Below are 18,616 nucleotides of genomic sequence, written 5' to 3' on the forward strand. Positions count from 1 at the left end.
CCTGGTTCAAGAACATAAGGATATGCCCACCAGCCTCTCCCACTCAAGCCGACACCTGCGGCATGGATGAACTCGACTAAGACATTAACAACGAGCACCCACATCGTTAGTGATGCCACAACGACCTAGCCAACTGCCAAGAACACACGTGCCACCATGCACACTGGTCACTCATGCACCAGCCTACACGAAGAATATATTCAGTGTTATGACGTAGGTGACGGAAACACCCACTGACGCGCATCTTTATTATTTTTCACATAGGCCCCTTTATAGTAATGCAGAAACGCAAGACGCCTGAAGGACTCGCGTATACGCTTGCTGACGCTTCTCACACCTCTCGCATCATGATGAGAACATAATGTAGACATAATTTGCTTATGAGGCCATGTCAAACCGCGACGTAGGTACCATGCTTTATGCATCCCCACCCATGAACTAGGCCCAAGTAGGCCGCAAGCAGGAACCGCAATGAACACTGTATGAGCAAGAGTACAAGTGCTGATCACACAGAACAAGCCCAGCGAGAGCTCATAGCCAAGGGCGCGATGTTGCAACTCGTATGCTACCAGCCAGCGCCAAGGTCACACCTGTAAGCAAAGCCAAGCACACAGAAGCAAAATACAACTTTACATGTGCAGAATTCCGCTCCAGCTACGGTCTTTCCACACGTGACCAAGCCGACCTGACAAGGTGCAAGACCCACGAGAAAGAAGTCGCCTGGGTCCCACATCTGGGACACAGGTTGCAACAGTGAAAATGACAAGATGGACACCTACGGCGATGGGAATGGCCTGCTCTCAGGCCTATGAGCAAACCCGCACATTGTCTGCACAAACACATAGTTACACATTGTTGCTAGTGACAGGTACACCGCGAGCTTGGAACGATGATGGTCCCAGACTTGGGGGCTCGCGGGAGGACCAATCAGAACATGAGGGGACTCATCACTGACGCCACTAACATTAGCCAATCATTAGGGGTCTTTGTGTAACAATTTTCAAGTATCTAATAGAAGGGAGAGCCCAAGTATACTACCTGACTCATCCTTAACCACTAATACTGTTCTCTATATGTATACTATACTAACCCTACCACTCGAGGAACCAATCCGAAGTGGAAATAGGTTTTTTCGCTAACTTTCCCAGGTGATGCAAGTAGCGCGTCATACTGCGGTAAAAAGGGCCTGCGAGTCCCATGAATTTTTAGAGTCTGGACCGACGCGTACGATCCTAGACCCATCCCTGCCATTGTTATAATAAACAGCAGAACCACCTTGCTCCTTGTGTGTGTCTCATACTCATTTTTGTGAAGCACGGGAGGAGTTGGGGCCTCCCAGCCTGGAGATCCGAGGACGGCTCAGCCGACCCCGGGATAATCACCCCGACAGGCATCTAGCAGACTATGTGTGAATCTGCAATATTATATTATTTTTAGTTATATTTTGTATCTTAGTTTGTAAAGGACCAATCAAAGGTGCTTGGGTGCCAGAGTGTTTGCCTGTGTGTGTTTTTTGCATGCGTGTGTAATGCTTCACTTCAAGTGGTAAATGCTTATGTCGTATTCGGGCTAGGCCTGAATGGTACTGATCCTATCCGCTAAGACTGACATTAGAGTGTGCAAAATGTAGAGGGTCGCTGATGTGTCTTATCCAGGGGCCCTTTTTTAGGTATTGGTTCACTGGAGAACATGTCATTGGTAAAGATAATGACAGATGATAAATATTTAACAACGCACATGTACCCAGGGACATCATTTGGGGGTCGCCATGGGTCGCAGAAGCAACCCCTGTGGTCTCCTTTGCTGAAGCTCCTGGGCACTGAAGTAGCGGGGGCCCCCCACATCAGGTCTGGGGGGGCCCGGCCCAATCCTTACCCATCAGGGTGAAGGCTGGGCCGGGTCTTGCAGCGCGAGGAAGCGCTCAGTAGATTGGGCAGACCATGACATGTGGAACGTGTCACATGCCATGTTCAGCTCTAACCCTTTCTCCGGCTTCCTCATGGTTCATATACAGGAACCAGGAAGCTCTCCCAGCTTCTTGGTTCCTGTTAGTGAGCAGCACAGAGGAGCTGAGGGTGACCTAGAGTGACGGACCGAAGCTGGAAAAACAGGTAACAAGGCTTTTTTTTGTTTAAATGTGGTGTGTATTTTGCATGTGTGAAGTGTGTGTCAGATGTATGCATGTGGTATGGGACAGTGAGTGGTGGGTGAATGAAAAGAAATGCACTAGTGTGTATATTTGCATGTTCTTGATGGGTGTGTGCCTGTGTGGTGAATGCAGTGCGAGTGGATGTAAGAGAAGGTGTATGAGTGAGTGACTGGTGGGTGAATGAGTAGGAATGTGATCATGTGTGTTACAATGTTCTGTGTGTAAACACAGGTGTTAGATGCATCTGAAAGTCGTGTGCCATCACTTCCTGTGACGTCACTTGGGAGCGGGGTCAAATGACATAACTTCCTGTGATGTCATCAGAGGTCAAGGGTTGTGTTATGTCACTTCCGCTACCCCAGGAATTTTGGTGAAATGACATCCCTGCATGTGCCATGATGATCGGTCATTATTCCAGTCTTTTGTATGCATCTGCCATTGTCATATGTTGAAAGGCGAACACTATGTGTGTGCTTTAGTTGCAGCTGGTTGCCTCTGCTCTCAATAGAATGGAAAGAGTCCCAGATGTCCAGACTTGACATAGAAGGGTTTTCTTTTCCTCTTCCTCTTTTGCTTGAAGTGTGTGGCTATTTTATGTTAAGTACATTACTGGCTGTTATCACTTGTAATGGTTCATTGCTGCCATTTGGTCATAGCATGAGGTTCAATCGTTGTTTGAAACGTGCCAACCAAAACCAGTTGGCTTTGCCAATGCGTGTGTGTCTGCGGGTGCTCGAGCGAGGGAACCCACGAGGATCTGCAGGGATGATTCAAGTTCACGCAGCAACTTTATTAACACAAACATTGCCACTCTGCACCAACACGTGCTATGTAGGTGATCCATGCATTGGGAGCCACCGCTCTCTCTGGGGAACAGACTTTTTTCAGAGCTGGCCACAATTTGAGGGAAAAGGCGCTGAGACACTACATTTGCTACTGGACGGAAATGAGGAGTTGTGGCCAAGAGCTGCGAGCGGGGAAGTGGTTTCTGTAGAATGTTAAGAATGGCCGGAGAAGCGCGCCCCCGGTCGGTGCGCGCGACCTCCCATTCATGCTGGCGGGGATTCACCTTCTGTGCGCCAGTCAATAGGGCTCAGTGAGGTGAGGTCACAGAGGGGCACTGTTAAAATCAACATGGCGTCGTTAGGAGCTGACTGCAACAAGTGATGGAGAGAGATGTTACAATCGACATCTTACTGTCAGTGGGCGTTGGGGGCGCGGTGTTACGGGGAGGCCACACATAGAAGAACCCCCTGGTAGAATGCGCATGTCCGGGTGACTGGTGAGAGGGTTTGTAGAGACGTTAACGTGAACTCCTACTACCCTATGCACAATTCTTTTCACTGAGGCCGAATGGTGTCACTGAAAGGAGATTCTTTCTGAGAACCCTTCTTTCATGTGACGCAGTGGATGCGCGTGGAGTGCAAACCAGCTACTGGTACAACTAAATGGTGGGAGTCAAACGCCACTATTATATAATAAAGTTGGTGTTATGCATAGTTTATTTTTAGAAAATGATCTTAAATGCAAACATGGCAAACAAGAGCTTCAGGGGGCTGTACAATAAAAAACACATACAATACTCACAATAGAACATAACAAAATAATAAAAGGAATACAATAATGTCCAAATTCATCCACTAAAAAGAGTCCATTAAAAAAAACATAGGCTTATAAAATCCCCTCGAACATTTCATGTAGCCTATCACTGACTGAACTCCTAACAAGTCTAAACAGCGGCATTCCAAGGGCATGCTTATGAAATCTGCCGAAACTTCAGATTTCTTTGGTCAAAACATTTTCATAGGAAAAGCCTTCCAGAGTTTTACCACAGGACCGGTGAATGACCGATTCCTCGTCAAACTGAGCTTACATATGGGCACCCCAAGCCATAATGGCTTTTCGACTATGCAGCCCTTTGGAACCTCCTGAAATGTTCTATTGGTTAAATAAATAATCAGGCCTCTGAAAATACAGCTATGTTATATCATGTGAATAGGCTTCAGATCACCACCAAAGTAGTCTCAGAGCGCCTAGGCTTGTCCATGGAGTATCACAGTGGCCGCAATTAGGAGATCAAAAGCGAATGTGAATATCTTTACTAAACTAATTAGTGCAGAATCTGGAGGTATGGCTCACTGTGCCCACCAAAAGATATGTAGGGCCTGATTCATGGAACGTTTTCCTATGGGATTGCGCCATTATAAAACACTTCCACGAATCAGGCCCATAGGGTTTTAATGGCTAAGCACTGGATTGGTTTATTTTCAGTACAATTCAAAATGCCAACGGTGTACATTGTAAATACATATGTGTTTTAAAATCACAGCTGAGGAATGATTGATTGTGGGTTTAATCAGACAATGGAGGAGCTACAGAGTGTGACAGCTCCCACTGCCACCAAGGCGAGCAGTTGTTTTATACCTTAAACACATAAGACGCCAGACGCTGAGCGTGATGCACTGGACAAGGTAGCCTTTAAGTCAAAGCAAGAAATCAGCTGCCAACAAGACAGATGGTTTATCTGTGTTTATTCGGACTATGATCAGATATGAATCCCTTATTAATTGAATTCACACCCCTTCAATCCCAACCCTTGTGAACTGAGGATAGCACAGGGGCAACACGCTGGTCTTGGAAGCAAGATCATGCAGAGCAACAGAGGTTCTGAATCCTGGATCCGAGCTTAGAAACTGAACACAGGTATGGTATTAGGCACATTATAAAAAAAACAATTAAATAAATACAAAATAATAAAAAAAACCTCTGATGGCCGGAGTCACTAAAGGATCTGTATTTGTCCCCCTGCTCTTTACCCCTGCACCCAATCCCTTGGGAAGATCTTCTAATCCGTTAGCTTCTCCTTCCATCTTTTTGCCAAAGGCACTCAGATTTTCTCCCCCCCGCCTCCTAAACTATCCTCATGTACTTCTAACTTTTCTCTGCCACTGGGGGGCACTGCTGTGTCTTATGTTGAACGCCTCCAAAACTGAAGTGATCTACCTCCCTGCCTCTAATACCCCTCAGTCACTCCTCCAGCATTCCTTTTCCCATGACTGTCTGATACCTGTCTCGAGGCTTGCAACCTCTTTGAGAATGATTTCAAGATTAGGTCCCGCCACATGTGCAAGACTGAACCTAATCACCATTAGGAAGATCCACCCCCACCTCATCTACCTGTCTACCAAGACTCTGATTGCTAGTTGTGCCCTTGGCACACTTGGACTTCTGTTGCAGCCTCCTCTTGGGGTCCTCCTCTCTACTCCTATGTCCATTTTATTGCAACTCTACCTCTCTCAAACCTCCATGGCACCACCCCCAACTCTGCCCACGGGGAGGCTCTCTGTGCACCACTGAGCCTTATTTAAAGCTCTCCTCCTAGCCTTCAAATCAATCCATGGGCCTCCCCTTTTCCTTCCAAATCTGGCTACGTCTACATCATTCTGCAGCCGATATCCTTTCCTCTAATCCTTCACTCAGTCTCACGGTACTCCACTCGCCCTGCTCTGCCTATTGCTTTCCTCCTTCACCATTCTTGCCTCCAACCCGTGGGACGGCCTCCATCCTGACATGAAGAACTTCAACAGCACTCCAGCCTTTAAATGTGCCCTCATACAGCATCTCCCCGCCCTCAACGGTCCACCTGATGTGACCCATCTCATCATCCATTCCCCATAGTCCCCACAGCTGTGATTAGCTCTACCTTGCAAATGCTTCCTAAATTAAACTACAAGACGCACCTGTCTAATCTCCCTGTTATACAATGCCTTGAACAGCCTAGTAGCCTTGCTTTAGATGTACTGGTAATATTATGTTTATTCTTGTCTCTTCTGTCCCCATTCAGTGCTACATTCTGATCCCTCCATCAACTGGACCCCAATCTACTACACCCATCCCAACGTGAAACACCCAGTCACGGCACTGCTCCAGCCTCAGCTCTCTACTCTTGTAAGTTGTTTCTGTTCGAAATGCCAAGACAAATCAACACATATAGGAACACAACAATGCACGTTGATTTACTTAACTGGTACATATACTTGATTTCATGGTTTTGTATTGAAACATTCCCCCCGTCCTTCAGGGAATGCTCAGCCAGCCTCTGTTTTTTCCTTTGCATTCTTGAACTTGTACTCATGTGTTTATCCTGAGAAAAGCAAAACTAGGTGCCCCACAATTCAAACAACCAAAGTAAAACTGGATGTGTTTTCTTCACAAAGGCACGGGGCATGTCCGGAAAGGAAATTGAGTGAAGTGAGTAACAGAGAAAACAGAAACCGTGAGAAGATAGGGGGCTTGACAGGGAGGTAAAGGGGGGATGGATGAATATGAAAAAGAGGAATCAAAGAGTCTGAGGGATGAAGGGAAAAACAGGCAGAAAGAAAGAGAAGAGGAGAGATGGACTGGCAAAGGAAGTGAGAGAAATGACTTATTGCTGTGTTTCTGTTTTAACGTCTATGCACCTTTCCTTCAAAATGTGTTTGTTATTCGTTACTGCGGATTCCTATATTTAATTTTACTACAGGTTGTTTTTTACTTTCATATTATTTTGGGGCTTTTGCGATACTGTAATTTATTGGTGGGTGAGGTTGCATTTTGAACTCTGTGCAGTACTACTTTTAGGATGTCTTCATATCGCTTAGTGGTATTATGTTGCATCCCTACCTCCACTCGCCCGCTCCTCAAATCCCTTTCTAGAGGAAGGGGGAAGAAAAAGAAATTGGGAATTTCCATGAAAAGCGATAACAGACAAATATGCAACAGCCCACCAGTGTTGGCCCTTATAACCACCCCAGTGCCCAAACCCCTACTGTAGTGTGGGGGATCGGCAAATCACATTCTCTTTATTGAGCATAGGAAAATATCATCCCTCCATGAACTAGGCTCCATGCTATCAAGGTCTTCGTGTGTTTGTTTTCCAATTGGCCTGAACCAAAAATAAAAAGCAAACGAGAACTCGAGAGGCGGATTGGAGTGTGCGGCTAGGGTGAGGTGGGTCTGGGGATCTGCAAGAAGATGGTCGGAGTGCCCAAAAGCTTTGAGGTGGGGGCTGTAGAAAACTGTCCAGAACCTGGAGGGGACTGCAAGAGACGCGGCTTTACACAAGATAGAGGAGGGACTTTGATAGGTTGACTATATGCCGGGGGAACAGTGGCATCGGACCCACCGCATGATGGATCAGTTCGAGGATGGGGGAAGTGGGGCTGACTACAAGCTGAAGAGGCTGGTGGAACGCGATCACTAGATTGAGCGACATGAAGCGGCTTACCATACGATTACATGTGTTGAGGTGGCTGGCCGCAAGCCATAGAAGGGAGAAGAATTGTGGTCACAAGATGGAGGACAACCAAGTGACTACCTCCCGGAGGTCATGAGGAGAGATGATGTTAACATTGCAAGCAGCTCTAGTGTGTTTCTTGGATGAGTATCGGAAGGGCCCTTAGCCGTGCTACCTTGCAGTGTGCACCTTGGAGGTATACACAGAGCGGACGCTTGCTTCGGCAGAGGTAGACGTGCCATATTAAGTGGTACGTCGTACCACTAGTTGGACCCATTTAGTTTCTCGCGTGGCTCTGCAGCCAGTACCTTAACCAACTCACCAAGGTTGCTTTGTTGTCAGCAGCAGAGGCTTTCCTATGCATGATGGGGCATTCCCAGCAGAAAGACCATGCATCGCACTGTTTATTGAGTGCTTAACATTACAACATAGGATTAAGATGGCAGTATAGATCAAGAGCTGGGAGTTTTTGACAAAGCATTTCCAAACATAACGGAGTTTATTACACAACGTATTGTACTGTGGGTCTTACACCATTGAAAGTACAGTGGGCAAATAGATTGCTCAGGCTTGCATTTATTTGCATTCTGGGTCTTCTAGTTTTCCGTTCAGGATGTTGAAAATAAAGCTACAATTATATAATGTTCGCTTCACTTGTGCTTTAAGGATTTACATGTTATCATGTCGCTTTACTATGCAATTTGTGTATTCTGTAAACGGACTCTACGAGACGGTATTATTCATCAAAAACTTTCATATTTGTACCAAGTAAAAAGCTTGGAAGATATGTGGTCATGTGCCTAAACTGCAGAGTGGTTTAGAATCACGACTTTGCTTTTCAGCCAGTGTCCGAGACCCTGGGTACAAAATGTAATCTCACTCTGACATAAGTGGAAAAATTGGAGTGCTTATAAGTGATTAAGTTCAGACCGTAACAAGCAAGGAAGGTTCCCTACCTAGGGCCCAACACAGAATCCTAACAAATATAATGAGTTTGGGGGTTCCTCTTTTAGTGGACCCCAAGGCTGTCACCTAGAATTGCAATATTGATTCTCTAGGCCTCGCTTAGTCCCGTATCACTTGATTTGAAAGGCAGATATATACTCTCACCAGCCAGTCAATGGACCAGGGCTTCTAGTATAGCAGACTAACTGTGGCAGAACCATTACATGTTTTCCCCGATTGCTGCCAGACGCAGAAGTTGCTTGGGCCGTCCCGTGTATCGCCTCACAGGAGACTGAGTGAGACTCTTGTCTATGTCCTATTATGCCATCTTATTTCATCTTTTAGTGGCCATCATCTGCCATGTTCACTCTTCTAGGAGCTCTGAGTATCTGCAAGAGATAGGTTAGGGGACTAATGCAGTAGCAAGGGATTTGTAATAGGTAATTTGTTATTTATAATGCGCTTTATACCCAGAGGTTTCTACGCGCGGACTCGGGGATCGAACCTGTGTTTCTCTACTTCTTCTTGCTTCCAAGGGTAGCACATTGCCCCTGACCTATCCTCCCGGCCCGGGATCGGGGCATGATTGGTTTGTTACAACATTGATGTTTGCAGATGTGAAAGGATACGTCTCTCTGTGCAATGTTCCTTTTTAATTGTCTGGAGAATTTGTTAATGTGCACTCAATGTTGTTAAGGATCTTGTCTGTGTGAGTGAGTGTCTGAGTCTGCCATAGAGCTGCTTATGGACTGTGCAGAGTTGTGTTGGTGTATCTATGGTGGATTATTTTGGTCTTTAGGCACATTGAGTGCAGACAGGTGCCTTCGGATGTTGTGTACGTCCATTGTGTAATCTGTGCTGTTTTGGTGAATGGGCTGCATTCCCAGATGTATTATCAGTAAAGTGGGAGGAAGAAGTATTGTTGAAGTGGCTATCGTTGGTGTCCAGTCAAAGGATCGAAAACAAAAGGATCAAATACAATATTTTCGAGTCAAATGGACCGAAGAAAAGGGTTGAATGCCTTTTTTAAAATGTATATATTTTTTTTGGCTTCCGTATATGAAAAAAAAGTGGTTTTTACACCAAAAACGGGGGTTTGGTGAGGGACCCCTCCCCCCCAAAATAAAATCGACCTTTTTTTTCGGTCCTTTTGACTCGAAAGTATTGCCATTCGGTTTCTGCAATTAATATTGAATTTGATTGCATGGACACACCATGCAAGAGTGGGATTTTGTAGCTTTCAGAGTGCACTTTAAGCAGCAACAGCATGCAGAAAATTGAAGCTTTTTGCTTCCGGTTGTTTTTGCCAGCGATTCGCCAGGGAGCCAAAGGCCAAAGGTGGGATGGACCAGAGGAGCAACTCGCAAGGAAGCCAAGGACTAGAGGACAGTTACTCACCAGAGTGGCCAAGGAGCAGAGGGACGGCGGACAGGAGAAGCCAAGGACCAGAGGGGCAACTGACCAGAGAGATTTGCTCTTATTTTAGTTTTACTTCAGTTTTGACTATAAGCTGAAAACTATTGCACTGGAGCACAGCTAGAAGGGAGATGACATGTGAGGAGGTACGCACAGATTGAGGGTTTTGTTTAGTTATTTACCAACCCAATTACTGCAATAGCCATGTTATTCACTATTGTCATTCCCATCCGCTACATGCCCCTCCCAGGCTGAAACCTATCCTAGATCTCTTTGAGTTGGCTCTATCGGCAGTCACATCAAACTTTGGCATGCCAGTGTTAATTCTAAGTAGTCTTCTAAGAATTAATGGCTTAACGGAAGGTGTAAATGTGCTAGTTGTGTAATAAAAAGGGCCTTCAACCACTTGATTCATATCTGTTGCACTTAGGTCCTATTTAAACAAACATTGACACAGTCAACAGTTTTGGCTTGTGTATGGGTAATAGATAGGCACATGCCAAGCACTCATATCATATCCCTAGATAATCACAAAAATGTCCAGCCGTTGCCATCATATGACCAGGTAGTACGACTATGGTAGTACTTGGCAAATGCCTATCCCATGCCTGCATAAAAGCCAAAATCGTTGTCTTTGCTAATGTTTGTATTCAATTGAAGTGACTGCAGTCGGGTGATTAATGGCAACTACAAAGCGTATTGAGTTTAATGTAGGGGTATGGGCGTGTTTGAAGTATTGAATTTCTTTTGTTCTTAATGACCATTATTTACACATAAAAGTATTTATAAATAGAAAAGGATAACACAATTGTTTAAAAGGAACATTAAAGCGAGTAACCTGCCATTGTTGCATTGCCTGTACTATTCATGTAGGAAAATTAGATTGTGTATCTACTGACACTGTTTAGAGCCTTGTGCAGTTCAAATGCAATGCCAATCAAACTATGTTTCAGCTATGTTTGTAAGTGTGTTTCAGTGTAAGTGATGTACAGATGACACTAGTAAACATGTTCTGAAGAAATGTGTGTCACATAGTATCCTGGGTAATTTGCATGCACAGGTGGATCAAAGACTGAATATATTGTTTTGATAGTATTCGAGGTAATGTCTAGTCTAGCCACAAAGCAACAAGAACCACTGTAGATTGCATACTAAGGGTCAAGCCCTGCCCGGCCCAGCCCTCATTTTTGGAAACAGCCAGAGTACCACGAGTTCCTTTTTTTGACTTCCACCCCTGAGCCTAGGTCTATCCTTCCAGGATTAGCTACTGCGCACAGGCGCCCAAACACTGGCCTTGAGTGTTGTGTGTTGGTAATATCCACTTGCATACAAGCCAGAAACCAAACAGGTGCACGCAAAGGTATGGATTACAAGCATGACCTCTCACCAATGACTGTTTGTGCGAAGCTTGGTAACTCTTGGGACTGCCCTAGACCAGGGGTCTGCAACCTTTGGATCTCCAGATGTTTTGGACTACAACTCCGATCATTCCTAACCAGCATAGTCAATAGCCAGATATTAGGGGAATTGGAGACCAACACATCTGGAGAGCCAAAGGTTGCAGACCCCTGCACTAGACACTGCTTTAGGAATCTAAAGACCCTTCTTCTTTTTATTCTGAAAAACAGAAACCTATAGTGGAAATCAGTCTTCATACAGCTCCCTCTATGTACCACTTACTCAATACGTTCCAGATGATACAGAAGGCCTCAGTTCTTCTGGTTCAGGGCCACTAAAGCTTCACGTTTTGGTTGTTCGTTCCACCATACTCTGGCCCCTGATTAACTGTAGAGTTATCCAGAGCTTTATGTGGGAGGCAGAATCGAGGGAGGGCGGGGGGCTCAAGTTAGGTGGTGAAGCCTAAGTAGAGTTTGAGGTGGCAGGAAGGCTCTCCCTCACCACCCCACCCACCCGTACTTAGGACAAACCCCATAACTAGGGGCCCCCCTCGCTGAAGCCGCCTTCAGCGAAGGGGGCCCCTAGTTATGGGGAAGGGCTGGCAATTGCTTGGCAGCCAGGCAGTGGGAGCCAAGCAGGAGATCTGGGGTGCACAGGACCATTTTCAAACACATTTTCATTATGCCTTTGCTCACAACATATGCCAGTATTTCAAACATGTTCATGCTGACTGTGCCCATACATGCCCATGCATGCCGCACCACTATATGCCAGTATTACCATATACAAACTCCCATTCAGTAAAAAATGTCACACCACAGAAATAAAGTATATCTAGACAAGTTATACCAAGATAGGCCAGTGTACCAAGTAATCTTAAGTTGGCTTTTACCCTTGATGTAAAGTACAAAAATGCCATGACACACAAAGCATATATGGCTAGACTGGAGCTACCATTGTAAACCTTGTCTCGCCACGTAATAGTACTCAAAATGATTGTGTTACCAGTGATGTCAAGTCAAAAGTATCAAATGCCATGCCCCAGTACAAAAGTAAATCTACACTGACACCATAGGCCAAGTTAGCCATATAATAGCACTTATCACGTTTGATTTACACTTGATGGCAAGTACAAAATGTCAAGCCACCATTGACAAACTATAAGCCGACTGGCACTACTAATGTAGGTTAGTCTAGCTACGTATTAACACTTATGTTTGTTTTACCATTGATGAGAAAGTAAAAAGAATGCAATGCCACATTAAGAACGTATATGCAGACTGACAATAGTAGTGCCAGTCTGCAAATACTTTCTTAATGTGGCATGGTATGTGACACTTGGCATCAAGGGTAAAACAAACATGATAAGTGTTATTATCTGGCTAGACTGACCTACATTCAATGTAGGCCAGTCTAGACAGGTAATTATACTTATCATGTCTGCATGATCCTTAATGGCAAGTACAAAGCCATGCAACAACAAGAAAGTATATGCAGACTGGCAGCACCAATGTAGGACAGTCTAGCCAGGTAATAACACTTATTATGTTTGCTTTACCCTTGATGCACAGGACACGTGCATCAAGGGAAAAGCAAAGATGCATGTTTTTACATGGATAGACTGGCCTACATTGGTGGTGCCAGTCTGCATATACTTTCTTGTTGTTGCATGGCTTTATTTACTTGGCCTTAAGGGTAATGGAAACATGATAACTGTGTTTTACCTAGCTGGACTGTCCTACATTGGTGGTGCCATTCTGCATATACCTTCTTGTTGTTCCATGGATTTTTTTTACTTTGTCCTCGAGTCATTTCTGGCTAAGGCAAATGGGATCTGTAGTTCAAAACATCTGGAGATCCAAAGGCTGTGGACTCCTATAGAGAATACTAGCAATTGAACTCAAAATGCACGTCCCCATAATATTATCAAGGACATTGAATGAATATGCCTGCTTCGCTGTGTGTTTCGATCAAATCTCCCCAGATAACCCAATGTGTCTGCAAATTTAAAATCGTTTGCCAGATTGCACACAAGCCCGACCAGTGGTAGTGTACTGCCGACTTACTGGCTCATAATGTCTAATAGTGAGGTATTGGGCTTCAGTTAAGTGTGGGCTGGCACACATGAGAATTCAGTACATCAGTGCTTAGAGGGCTATCACAGAGTCCATAAGCCGAGCATTGATTTCTAAGCACGTTGGTATAATAGGGAAACCTCTTGGGAGACCCAGTACCTTTTTGTGGGATGCATGTTCTATCATAACTAATTTAAGGGCTGAACAGTACACCAATAGTTCTACCCCATGGGAGGAGGCTTGCTTTGCTTGCATATTATAGATCTGTAAGTTTGGCGCAATTGCTCTATTATTAAGCTTTTTTGCAAGTAGATGACATACTGAGCTATACAGAACAAGGTCAAACATGTGCAGTGAACAAATCTGCCTAAGAGGACCCCTGACCGAGTCACAACATTGGTATATGGGAGTCAGCACAATGGAGCTTCCATCCAGGCAACAGTTCACTGCCACCAGGAAACTAGGGCACGTCACAATAATATCACGCCCATGAGTAGAGGTGTTGTGGCACATGTAAGAGGGTTTTGTTGCCCATTACAGGTTATATTGTGGCCCATTCTGGGAAGTGGGGGGAATTGGAGCCCAGCCAAAGGGTTTTGTGGTGCATGGATCATGGTTTTATGGCACATTGATGGCAGTGGTTTGTGGTTCATGTATGATGGGGTTGTAGCCCAATAATAATCATGCAACATTGTCATACTCCAACACATTGGTGGTCCCATATTATTGGGGATGCCTGGAGTCTTTGATTTGAACCTCTGGTCACTGGTTGAACACAGATCTCTGAAGCAGCAGTTAACTTGCTGAGCTACCTTACAGTGAGAGTCGACACAAGAGCCCTCTCCTCTGTCAGAAGGAACCACAAAGCAGCCTTATGCCCACCCACACTGAAAGTTATGAGCAGCAATGGCACAGTGAGGAAGCTAGTGACCTCTGTAAAACGATAAACCCTCTTCGGACCACGGTCCATCTATGCTCATATCTGCAGAGCCTCACACGCACACCCCCATCTCTCGCTCTTCCCTGTCTCCCACTCAGTCCAGGCTTCTGTAAAACGCTGTCGGGTCTAGTTCCTTGCCATGGTTTACTTCATCTACTTTTTGCAGTGATGCTGGTAAAGTAAGTACAAATACTAACAAAAATATGCCAGTGAGTCCTAGCAAAATGTTAAAGGCAAAAGCTTAAGGGTCTCAGAACAATAATATGGGTTGTCTAACTCCAGGCCTTGAGGGCCAGAAACCGGACAGGTTTTCAGCATATCCCTCATGAATATTCATGAGCAAAAATGTGCATACATTTAGAATCATTGCATGCAAATTTATCTCATGAATATTATTGCTGGGTATCCTGAAAATCTGACATGGATACGGCCCTCGAGGCCTGGAGTTGGACACCCTTAGTCCTTAGTAAGTAGGTTAGCAAAGAGGCAAGGCACTCGAAAGAAGACAATACTGAGCAGCATGGCTTGGATACCCGGCCTAGCGCTCAGAGGCTGGAGTCTGTCATGAAGCACAATATAGAAAAAGTATTTTTCTTTTTTTAGGGATAGGTGTGGAATGGCAGCTTGTGAGTAATCATGGCACCGTTTTTCGCTTGCATCTTACCGGTGGAAATCAGAGTGAAATTCTAAGAAGTCCTCCCACCGCTACACTTTGGCTCTCAAATGTGTAGAGACGCAAGATTATCCCCTGATCACTCATTTACCCTTAGAACTAGAGAAGGTCGCTAGCTCTTAGTGAGAGAAGGTCGCTAGCTCTTGAGATGTGGGGACAGAAGGGGTTCTCCTCTTAATCATGGCTAGGTTGTTACTGCTCCCTACTTCTGAGATGTGTGAATTGTCCCTTGGATGCTGGACTGGTTCTAGTGAAGGAAGCACTGAGCTCTGCAAATACATAAGATTTGATTTTCTTTCAGAAATGTGCCCTAATGGCATAGAGCAAGCAGCAAGGAGCAGCGGGCACTTTTACATGGAATATCTTTTGTAGCTGTAACAAGTCACACACACCGTATATCTACCAGTAGGGTGTGGGAGGAAGTTCCCAAGCTGTTGTGCAAACATATGGCCACACAAAAGCACAACCTTTTCACTGGATTATTAGACATCCAAGCTCTGAGGCAGGCCATGTCCTGCCCACATTCCATTATGAGGATGCACTGACACTTGACTTACCTCTTCCATTTTGGTTGGGTCGGAAGACGCTGCCCACACTGCTGCTTCTCGTCTGCTGTGCTGCCTGGGTTTCCTGTCCTGCCTGAGGCACGTCTGGGCTCCTGGCTGGCAAATAAGGTTCTGGTCGCGGCACCACGGGATAAGAATCTTGCCTAGGGACAGCGGCATACGGGTCCTGCCTTGGTACGGCAGGGAAAGAGTCTTGCCTTGGGACGACGGGGTAAGGGTCCAAGCTGCGGAAAGGTAGCAGCGACTCTGGCACATAAGGATCTGGCGGTCCATACCCAACTGGTTGGTACTGTCCAAACCTAGGGTCGGTCTGTGCCACAAAAGGAGGGTCTTGTCTGGCCTGGGTGGCATCGGATTCACCATTCTGAAAGAGACTGTGGGTGTACCGCCGGTCTAGCCCGTCGGCAGGCTGTGCTGGTGGCTGAGGTGGCTGCTGATATGGCACCTGAGGTTGCTCCTGGGGAGGGTAGACGCCCTGGGGCCGGTAGCCACCCTGGTCTTCCCTAAAGTCACTAAACCTTGGCAGAGGATGGACAGGATACACCCCTGCGCTACCTCCAAACCTGAAGTAAGAGAAACTATCATCGTAGCCCGGAGGCACCTGTGGGTCATAAGTCTCGTACTGATTGAAGAAGGGTGGCTGGGGAAAGGAAGGTTGCATGAAAGGAGGTTGGGGGAAGGAGGAGCTTGAGAATGATGAAGATGATGAAGAAGAGGATGTGGATGAACCAGCCTGGCGCTGCCGCCCTGATGATGGACGGAATCGCTGTCCCCCAGCACTCTCCCTTGTCGCTCCATCCCTCCAGTTGTCGGGCACTTGACCGAACCCAAACGGGTGCCTTGTCTGCCCCCTCACTGTCTCGGAACCCGAGCGTACAGGTTGCGAAGGGGCCTGCCTCCTGGTGTTCCCTGGGACCCTGCGACTTTGGCTCCCAGCACTGTCTGCCAGCAGGACCCTAGACGGGGTCTCCTCTCCGGCACGGCCTGCAGCCGGCACATACTCTGAGCCGCTGTTCAGCAGACTGTACCGCCGGCCATTGTTCTCCCACTGAATCATCTGCCTCCAGCGGCCGCTGTCCCCATTGCTCTCCTGGCCCTGCACCAGCAAGAGGACTCCCAGCCCTAGGCAAGTCTGCAGAACCCAAGGTCCAACAGATGGCATGTCAGAAGCGTCACCGGAGCCTTTGAGACGAATCACTCCCAGATGTTTACCAATGTCTCCTGGAAGTTGGATACCTTCCTCCAGTGATGAGACCCCTTTCCTGGAGATGGAGAACTCTTCCTCCTCCCAGGGATGGATAGTCTCCTCGTCCTGCTCCCAGGGATGGTTAGTCTCCTCGTTCTCCTCCCACGGATGGATAGTCTCCTCGTCTTCCCAGGGATGGATAGTGTCCTCGTCCTTCTGCCAGGGATGGATAGTCTCCTCGTTCTCCTCCCAGGTATGGATAGTCTCCTCGTCTTCCCAGGGATGGATAGTCTCCTCGTCCTGCTCCCAGGGATGGATAGTCTCCTCGTCTTCCCAGGGATGGATAGTCTCCTCGTCCTCCTCCCAGGGATGGATAGTCTCCTCGTCCTCCTCCCAGGGATGGATAGCCTCTTCTGTTACACTGAGATAAAAAACTACCTCTTCTTCTTCCCAGCACAGCTACCCCGTCTCATTCCTCACATGTGCAGTAACCCCCTCTTCCTTCTCCCAAGGAAAGATAGCCCCGCCTGGTTTTCTCACAGGACCGCAATCTGTCTTCGCATACGCACCTCTTCTTCCTCTCCGGTGATGGTGTCCCACCTCCTCTTCCCCTAGCGATCGGAGCCCCTTTTCTTGCTGTCGCGGATGGAACCACAGCTCGCCCTAGTCCTTTTCTCTCTGGCACTAGCTGTTTCCTCGGATGCGTTTTCTGGCGGTGGCATTTCCCATTGACATGTCAGAGGAGCAGCCTGCCGGCGCGGGCTAAGAAACAAGTAGAAAAGGTCGCGCAAACTCTGCAAGAGTTGGCCGCCCCGGGCAACGCTGCGGCTGATGTCTTTTCCGAGTGGAGGTTTTTTGTGTCGAACAGGGTTTTTTTCTCCTGCTGTTTGCGTGTTCTTAGTGTTGCCAGAAAGTCCCCTGCAGGGATTGGATCTCCCCTAATTCACTCCCTCCCTCCTTCCCCTCGCTCTCTTTCTCTCGCTAGCCCTTTCGTTTGGTCTGGCTCTGAATGAATAAGCAACAAGTTTGTGAAATGTTTTGGAGGGCTGCAGGCAGCCAGCGAGATAGCCCCCACCCCAGGTCCTAGAAACCGCCACATTCCGCGAGCACTGAGGGTTTTTCCTCGTTAAAATGCCAGCCACTCGACTTGAAAAGAAAGCCGTTTATTGTTTCTCTTACACAAGACCCCTTTATCTCTGTTCAGAAGCAGGTGGGGGTGCCAACAGCTCTAACAGAAGTGGAAAGAACCATCGACATTGGATGACTGATTTTTAGAGCTGTGTGCGTACAGCGCTTAGCATTTAATGATTGTGACTGCCTCAGTTTGTGGGTTCCCAAAGCACAGACTACAATCTGCCATTGAGACAGTCCGGTAACACAATCACTCGCTCATAGGAGGAAGGAGGTGTGTGGTGCGTGTCTTGTCCGTGTGTGTGATGACCTGCAGGTCCAAGGTTTGAATTAGGGTGTGGGCAGCTCAGCCTTTCATCCTTTTGAAGCTGCACTTGTAAGAAATAGCAAGGAATGATAATAGCACACTGCATGCTTCCCAATTGAAGACACGAGCATACAGCAGTGCGGGAATCTGCCAGTTCGTGATTGCATAACATTGGCAGAATCTTCTGGAGCCATATCAACGGAGCACGAATTTCATCTTGTTTGTGGATTCACAGGGGCGCACTAGGTGACGTAGCCTAGACTGGAAGGTGTTTTTACTTTTCTGATGTATCTGATTATCAGATCTAGGTGATGTGGATCTCTGATCTCTTCGATAGCCATTTCTGGGTGTTTTTAACATTTCTTAAATGCACTGAATGTCAAATCTACTTGGTTAGAAATATGAATGTATTTAGAAAGTCAAACCTAGCTTTGTTGTATATTCTGAAGTACTTGAAACTCAAATCACTGTGTTTAAATCCTACTGGCTGTTTCCAATTGTTAGGTTTTATCATTACTTGAAGGTCAGATCTAAATACTTTCTTTATGCATCGCT

At 46.5% G+C, this 18,616-nt stretch overlaps 1 protein-coding gene across 1 annotated transcript in view; it reads right to left on the minus strand.

Annotated features, from left to right (window-relative positions):
• LOXL1 (lysyl oxidase like 1) overlaps positions 1-17,633 on the minus strand; it is a 112,892-nt gene extending 95,259 nt beyond the window's left edge. Inside the window, exon 1 of the mRNA XM_069624597.1 lies at positions 15,429-17,633. Coding sequence (XP_069480698.1) covers positions 15,429-16,599 — 1,171 coding nt within the window. The 5' untranslated portion in view covers positions 16,600-17,633. The remainder of the gene's footprint in view (positions 1-15,428) is intronic.
• Between the last annotated feature and the right edge of the window lie 983 nt (positions 17,634-18,616).

The sequence above is a fragment of the Ambystoma mexicanum genome, chromosome 11 (genome assembly GCF_040938575.1).
Source record: "Ambystoma mexicanum isolate Mex_15411 chromosome 11, UKY_AmexF1_1, whole genome shotgun sequence".
In the NCBI taxonomy this organism is placed as follows: Eukaryota; Metazoa; Chordata; class Amphibia; order Caudata; family Ambystomatidae; genus Ambystoma; species Ambystoma mexicanum.